Raw genomic sequence first — 8,277 nt, 5'->3', positions numbered from 1 at the left:
ACTAGGGTTCACATAGCATTATGAACTTCGGACCAAAACGGCGAGGTACAGAATTTCATAACACAAGACACATACACATGTTATATATTTACTTATTTTTCAAATCTGATTTAATTACATAATTTGTATTTATAGACACAGAATTTCACAACACAAGACACAAAAATTTATAACATAAGACAAAATTAATAATTTGTTTCAGATACAGAATTCATACTCTTTAAAGTATAGAATTTCATAACACAAAACACAAAAAACTTATAATATAAGACACATACACATGCACCATAGTCCATAATATACTATGAATCCTGGTCCTGGATAGCTATATTGGGTATTAACTGAAAGTTATCCTGTATCTTTCTTTAATATCAAACTAATACTCATCATCTTATAAAGTAGATATCTATTTATAGAAAATGATTTTCTTTTTGTTTGGATAGAAAATAGAGCAAAATCATAGGGGACAGAGGGCACGTAGAAATGAGGTGTAGGAAGATACGGTGATTTAATTAATGATTTTGTGAAGATAAGGCGCCATGTGGCTCGACAGGTGGCCGTTGTTTAGTTGGTTAATTTTTGTGTAGCAAAAAAAATAAAATAAAATAAAATGTACCATTGTCAATAAAAGGTGAAACTTTCTCACCCTCTCAAGTACATATTTTGGTTCAACAAGATAAGGAAAGAATAAATTATAGTAAATCAGCTCATTAAGTGTCAAAGAACTTATCACATTAAGTGTAACTCTCACACTGTGACTGTTATAAATTAATTATGTGCTATTGTTCATAATCTACTACTCAAAAATCAATCGAACTATTCGTAAATGCAATAATAGTTTATTATTATTTTAGTAAATGAGAAATTTTATTTAAAATTTACCTTTAATGATAAGGTGAAATTTGATTCCTATTATAAACATTGAGAAATTGGATTTGAGTTTAGAATAAACCCTAAACTCAATTTATCTATCTCATAATGAGACTCAAAATATAATTCGGGAAGCCGCTTCACTGAAAATATGAATGATCAATAATAATAATTATATAATAATTGTTTCAAAAAAAAAATATAATAGTATTTAACCTTTAAAATAGGTGTGAGGATGAATTCATGTGACTAAGAATATCCAATGAAGTCAATTCGCTGGAACCTTGTTTGCTTTAATAATAATAATAATAGTACGGAATAATAATAATAATAATAATAATAATAATAATAATAATAATAATAATAATAATAATAATAATAATAATAATAATAATAAAGTACTCAAAAATAATAATTATAATAATAAAGTAACATAAAGCCAGGATCTTTCCAGCTGCAACCCTGTCCACCTCACGGAAACGTCTAGAATCTTTATCTAAAATCAATGTGGCGCATAAAATATTCAAACTTTCAGTCTTTCACTATCTTCTCCCCAATTTTGTGGATAAATTTTATTTAAATATAGACCACACAATTCATTCCCAACATGTTTAAGAGGATATTTGGTTCAAAAGTAGAATAAATATTTAATAGTTATGAGAAATTATAAGAGAGTTTGGCTTAAAGTTTTTTTGTTTGCAGTTAGGATTACAATTAATTTAACCATTTTTATAAAATTGAAGGTGTATATCCACAGAAAAGAGTTATATTGCACTTAGAAAATTTTGTGCGACAAATTTGAATAAAAGAATATCGGTAATATTAAATGATGAAGTTGTAATAATAAGAAATTTTTATCAAAATTCATAACTATATGATGTGACAATAAAATTATTGTTATTTATTGGTTATTTTAAACTTATTTATTCAAGACAATAACTTGTTTGAGACCCTTCTCACGGATATTTGTTCGTGAGACGGATCGGGTCAATATGAAATGTAATACTTATACTAGCTAATGTAATACTAAATCAAGAATAAAATGTTTATTACTTATATGAAAAAATGTAATAATAGTACTTTTATATTTTGATGTAAAAGTATTAGTATTATATTTTTCATCAAAAGTATTACATTTTCTTTTATAAGTGCAACATTACTTATAAGGGAAAATATAATACTTTTGATGAAAAAACTAATACTTTTACATCGAAATATAATATAAAAGTATTACGTTTTCCTTTATAAGTAACAAACATTTTATTTCTGAGACCGTCACACGGGTTTCAATCTATGATACAGATTAGATTTAATAAAAATGGGTCATAACATAATTACAAATATAATCAATACTTTAAGCCTTATATATAATATACTTTGTATCATAAATGTAGTACTTTATATCAAAATTATAGTAGAAAGTTTGTAGGAAATAACGTAATAGCATAACAGAATTGTATGTATCATCAATACTTCAAGCCTTATATATAATATACTTTATATTATAAATATAGTACGGAGTACTTTATAACAAAACTATAATAGACAATTTAATTTGCACGAAATAAAATAACAACACAATAGAATTACATGTATGATTAATACTTTAAGCCTTATAATACTTTATAATATAAATGTAGTACTTTATAGTAAATGTAATACACATTTTAGTGTTTTTATTAGACATGGCAATTATGGACACGACCCGTTAACAAGACACGGAAATAACGGGTTAATGTTTAGCCTTAATGTGTTCCGGGTCGTTAACGGGTTGACCCCGTTAAGGACCCATTATGTTTCGTGTCTTAACGGGTCAACCCGTTAAACCTATTAAGAACCTGTTTAAACGGTTAATATTATCGTGTTAACCCATTTACACGAACCTGTTTGCACAAACCTGTTTATAACCCGCTAAGAATCATTGTCATGAATAAGATTACCAAAGATATCATTCTTCCAAAACCTTATTACCAAAGATATCATGAACATGACTAAGGATGAATTTACAACATTAGACCAAGATCCTACACCAACTATTGATGTTCAACAAAATGAAATTTGAATTTTTGTTATGTTTAATTTTATTCTAAAAACTAGCATTGACTTCTTTAATGAAGATTTTTGGACGTTATTTTATCATTTTATGAATATTATAAATTGAATATTTTTTTAGTTTGTTTGATAGATTGAATGGTAGGTTTTATTTATTATATATATATATATATATATATATATATATATATATATATATATATATATATAACTTAACTTTAAATTTTAGTTTTTTTAAAAAATATAAATATTAATAGGTTTAGCGAGTTTAAACGGGTTTCGTGTCATATCGTGTCGACACGACCTAAAATCTGTTAATAAAATGTGTCTATCGTGTCAACCCGTTTAACCCTTTAACAAATCATGTTCGTATTCGTGTTAAAAATTTGAACCCGTTAACCTTAATGTATCGTGTCCGTGTTCAACCATATCGTGTTCGTGTCGTTATCGTGTCAACCCGTTAACGCACCCGTATACACGAATTGCCAGGTCTAGTTTTTACGGGAAATAAACTAATAACATAATATAATTGTAGATATTTTTAATATTTTAAACTTTATATATAATATATACTTTATAGAAAACTATAATAGAGAAATTTGCAAGAAATAAAATATCATTGCAAGCAGAGCTACATATATGATCAATATTTTAAACCTTATATATAATACTTTATAACAAAAGTGTTATAAATAATTTGTAAGAAATAATATTACTAAATCTATATATTAAAAAAAATTATATATATATATATATATATATATATCATAATACTTTCATTCTTATTATCTGACTCGTCTCATAAATTAAAAACCGTGAGATAATCCCACGAAAGAGCTTGCCAAAATTCTTAGTGTACACAACGCGACAAGACAAAAACAACATGGAAAGCGTGTGATATGGTGAAGGAAAAGTGTAGAATTAAAAAACATCAAAATACAGTATACACCCTGTCTGTTTGTTCGGTTAAAAACTCGTAGGGGCACGAATTTTCAGAAGCATATAATATAAGGTGGGGGCCTCTCGTCCCCATATCCAACCAGCCATTTTTTACAAGAAAACGATTGTTTATTGGTCAATTTCTGTGTTCTGTGAAGTTGGCCAACGAGAAATTTGTGGAAAATTGAGAAATTTGTTTCCCCTTTCTTCTACCCATAGGAGCAAACGACTCCATTTGAAATTCACAGGGTAGGGAGGGGGTCACGAAATTCCTCGCTTTTCTGCCCATTCTTTCGAGGCTCAACTTCAACCCTTTGGAGAAACTTGAATTGAAAGTTGAATTATTGGGGGGGTTTGGTGGATTCCGAGTTGCGTCTTCCATTTCCATTTCCATTTCATTTTCTGCTGACGGATATAGAGTTTCTGTCCCAACGAGTCTTCTTCTCTTGTCTAGAAGAAGGCTTTCTGGGATAATAAGCAAATATATCTTTGGGATTTTATGAAAATGATAAGATGGGGGATACTATCACTGCAATTAGCAGAGCTTTTCGTGACCTCCGTGGTTCATTTGGCATATGGGTTTTACATATTCAGCACAGCTGTGGCTGGTGATCTCTCTCTGGCCTTGAGTGATTGGTTTTTCAAGCCCAATCTGGAGAATGGGTTGAGAGCAGAAGAGTCAAACAAGACAACCAGCTCCAAAGATTTGTCTCCCATTGTTCTGGTACATGGAATCTTTGGTTTTGGTAAAGGGGTAAGCCATGATTCCTTGGGCTTTTCTTTTCTAGGATTATGATTCTTCATTTATCTTGTGTACTGATTTAAGCTTTTTTGAATTCTGGGATTTTCAATTTGGTGTAGAGATTAGGTGGCCTGTCTTATTTTGCTGGGGCAGAGAAGAAGGATGAAAGGGTTCTTGTGCCTGATTTGGGGTCATTGACTAGTGTTTATGATAGGTGGGTACTTGAGATGCACAAGGCCTCAAATGATCATCTATCTGGCTTTTGTTATTTATGTTTTTGCAATATACCCAATATTTGATAGGTTTAATGTTGCAGGGCTCGAGAATTGTTCTATTATTTGAAAGGAGGCCAGGTTGATTATGGGGAAGAACACAGCCGGGCCTGTGGGCATTCTCAATTTGGAAGAATTTATGAACAAGGTTGAAAATTGATACACCTGATACGTTTTCCTTCATTGTATAATCCAATTGCTTCTTGTGATACCATTGAACCGATGTTTATATTGCTTTTGTTTATTTCTTTTTGGCCTCCTGAAAAATTTCAGGGCACTACCCTGAGTGGGATGAGGATCATCCAATTCACATCGTGGGACATTCGGCTGGAGCACAAGTAGCCCGTGTTCTGCAGCAAATGCTGGCCGACAAGGTTTGTCTCCTTATAATTGTTGAGCATATAGCCATTAATGTGCAATCCAACTATCAGCTTAGGCTTTTAGTTGAGACGGAGCACATGCTTCAATTATAATCAATTCTTGAACTATCAGACTCAAAACAATCTTTCCACTGGTAAAACTATGTGCTATTTTAACTGTAGGCATTCAAAGGACATGAAAATACGTCCGAGAATTGGGTCTTAAGCATAACATCGTTATCTGGAGCTTTCAATGGCACAACAAGAACCTACCAAGATGGAATGCAGTGAGTTTCTGAATGGTTTTGTTTAATTTGGCTTCTTTCTTATCTTCTGAGAGGCCCTTTGAATGTTCTATTAACAATGGTTATTTTGTGAATTTCATTTCACAATTAGTTACTCAAATGTAATTTGTTAACAGGCTTGAAGATGGGATATCCTTGAAAACCATCTCCCTGCTCCAGCTTTGCCGCATTGGAGTGATAATTTATGATTGGTTTGACATACCCTGGCTGAAGGCATACTATAATTTTGGGTTTGATCATTTCAACATCTCCTGGAAGAAAAGTGGCATTTGGGGTCTTGTTGATTGCCTTATGGGAAATGCCGGTCCATTTGCTTCCGGGGACTGGATACTTCCTGACCTCACTATCCAGGGTGCTATCAAGGTGAACAGCCACTTACGTACATTTCCTAACACGTACTACTTCAGCTATGCCACAAAGCGCACGAGGAAAATTATGGGTGTTACAGTACCTTCCGGCATACTTGGAATACATCCTCTACTGTTTATCAGAGTACTGCAAATGAGCCTATGGCGACACCCTACTGATGTCTCGCCCCCTTACAAAGGCTACAGGTGTGTGCTTCTCGTATCTTTTTGTTCCATTGCACAGTAGAAACATTCTTAACGTATAGTTTTTATAGTTCTTTCTCGAGCTTCCCTGCCCTATTCCTTTGGAGGGAACTCGTTTTAGAGAACATTGCCACTCGTAGGCTAAACTGATAGTTGAATTGCCCATTTATGTTTATATATTATATGCTCAATACACCCCTCACGTGTGCGAGCCGATTACTTTTGACGGGCTCCAAACAACATGTGGACCACAGTCTTTTTGATGCAAAAATTTGAACCATGACCTTTGGCAGGGAGGTGACTCTGATACCAAATTGAAGCATGTGTTTCATCTGAACTAAAAGCCTAAGCTGATAGTTGAATTGCACATTTATGTTTATATATTATATGCTCAAACACTATCTTGTCTGAGATATTAGAACATTGCAGGATTTTGATTTAATCTCAACTGAATTATATGACTGAGCTAGAACCATCTGTAGTTGCATACTTGCTTCATGACATTCATTTTACTTGATGTATTATGATTTATGAACACAGGGATGAGGACTGGTGGGAAAATGATGGAGCACTCAACACTATCTCCATGACTCACCCTCGTTTGCCCGTTGAACACCCAAGTCAGCATGTTGTAAAGGATTCTGACTGCCAACCACTGCAACCAGGGATCTGGTATGCTAGATTCTTTACCATTCATTAATGGTTTGGTACGAGTAATCTAGGACAAGGATATTTTCTTTCCAAAACTAAACATCCATCAGATGGCTATGTGACTAGGAGATTTTGGCTTTCCTTTTTGAGTATTAAATGGCAGCAAAGAAAATTTTTCGACTAAAGAATTCTGTTAGGATCAAGCGCTTACCACTATGTCAAAAGACTTGAACCTGTGATCTGGCTCTGATACCACTTGTTAGGATCAAACACTTATCACTACGCCAAAGCAGAGTAAAGGCGCAACTTTATTTCCTTATATACCGTCACATTTTCGAGAGGCAGGGTGGCCCTTCACCGGCCTCCGCCCAACACAATGGCAAATTCGAGAACTGGTTTTTGCTCACTTTGTGCTCTTGCCATTTGGACTCTTGTTAAAGTCTTGTGATGAGTGTTCCTATGATGGAGGAATAGTATAGACTTACCTTTACATATTCATTGTATGCAGGTATTATAAGATTGTGGAAGGTGATCACATTCTTTTCATTATAAATCGGGAAAGGGCCGGAGTCCAATTTGATTTGATATACGATGGCATATTCGAGCGCTGCAGGAAGCATGTCTTTAGGAAACTACCAACATTACCCGATAAGTGACTCTGATCTCTAGGTATCACGACGTTTCTCTAGCAATACACGACAAAGTTGAAGAAATAGGAGAATCTAGACATCATAAGCTGTAGTAGTATTGTACTAAAATTCTTTATTCTTCTCTTTTTCTGCCCTCTTTTAATCTAGGAAGAAGAATACTATCGTTTCCCCATTGTGCATCTTTGTCGTTCCCCGTATATTTCCTGCGTGTATTCTGATCAGGCATCGCCCCCGCCCAAGTTTGTATGTAGGAAAGGGAAAACGCCACTCCAGTAGACTCAGCAAAGGCAATGTGTTGTTTGGAATTGTGTTGGAAGAATAGTTTCCTGCAACTGAGTTGAAGGAATGTGGTTAGTTTGGTGTTTGGAAGCCATTGTTGAGGGAAATATCCATTGTTGATTCTTGTGGTTGGGAGGGGACTAAAAGTTAAAAAATTAATTATATTCTTTTTGGTTCAGTTTTAGGCAGTTGTAGATGAGATGAGCAATTGTATGGGTCATCCCATTTCCTACACTTTACTGTCTTCACTCAAAGGATTAATCCTTTCAAGTTTAATATGTATAAATTCTTCTAATACCAGGGACTCTTTAATTTCATAACTTTTTTCTTAAATATGCATAACTATTAATTATGTATTAGAGCAGCTCTCTATCCAAGATTTTTGTTGAGATTTTTTTTTAATGACTTTTTGATGAAGTGGAAAATAGAGAGGGTAGGGAGTAGAGAGAGCAATCATTTGACAATGGATCATGATTTACTTTGTAAGGCAAACTATTGACATAAAATTTATTTTTAATTTACTAAATTTTTATTTTTAATACATTAAATATTTATTTTTTGTGTACTAAAAGTTTAATATTTGAAAAACTATTTATAAATGAACCTT

General features: G+C 32.9%; 1 protein-coding gene across 4 annotated transcripts; it reads left to right on the top strand.

The window, feature by feature from the left end:
• Window positions 1–4,310: 4,310 nt before the first annotated feature.
• LOC109160161 (lipase-like) lies at window positions 4,311–7,965 on the top strand. 4 transcript variants are annotated; one of them, XR_002050697.1, is made up of 9 exons: window positions 4,311–4,615; window positions 4,723–4,817; window positions 4,920–5,023; window positions 5,149–5,249; window positions 5,418–5,521; window positions 5,656–6,093; window positions 6,631–6,762; window positions 7,250–7,741; window positions 7,773–7,965. XR_002050697.1 is itself a non-coding variant. In XM_019308367.1 (9 exons), the coding sequence occupies exons 1-8, from the start codon at window positions 4,361–4,363 to the stop codon at window positions 7,395–7,397; spliced, it is 1,377 nt and encodes a 458-aa protein (XP_019163912.1). In that variant the 5' UTR covers window positions 4,311–4,360; the 3' UTR covers window positions 7,398–7,401; window positions 7,630–7,965. The 4 variants fall into 4 exon arrangements, 3 of the variants coding, with proteins under 3 accessions (XP_019163912.1, XP_019163913.1, XP_019163911.1); XM_019308367.1 differs by having other exon boundaries at window positions 7,250–7,401; window positions 7,630–7,965; XM_019308368.1 differs by having other exon boundaries at window positions 7,250–7,410; window positions 7,632–7,965.
• The last annotated feature ends 312 nt before the right edge of the window (window positions 7,966–8,277 follow it).

The sequence above is a fragment of the Ipomoea nil genome, unplaced genomic scaffold, assembly GCF_001879475.1.
Source record: "Ipomoea nil cultivar Tokyo-kokei standard unplaced genomic scaffold, Asagao_1.1 scaffold2845, whole genome shotgun sequence".
NCBI lineage: Eukaryota > Viridiplantae > Streptophyta > Magnoliopsida > Solanales > Convolvulaceae > Ipomoea > Ipomoea nil.
This window is presented reverse-complemented; position numbering and strand designations above follow the sequence as displayed.

Bases quoted from the DNA above. Each gene is read 5' to 3' on its own strand.
- LOC109160161 (XM_019308367.1), top strand. From the start codon at position 4,361: ATGAAAATGATAAGATGGGGGATACTATCACTGCAATTAGCAGAGCTT. The intron at 4,616-4,722 runs GTAAGCCATGAT...AATTTGGTGTAG, and splicing joins TCTTTGGTTTTGGTAAAGGG to AGATTAGGTGGCCTGTCTTA. The intron at 5,024-5,148 runs GTTGAAAATTGA...GAAAAATTTCAG, and splicing joins TGGAAGAATTTATGAACAAG to GGCACTACCCTGAGTGGGAT.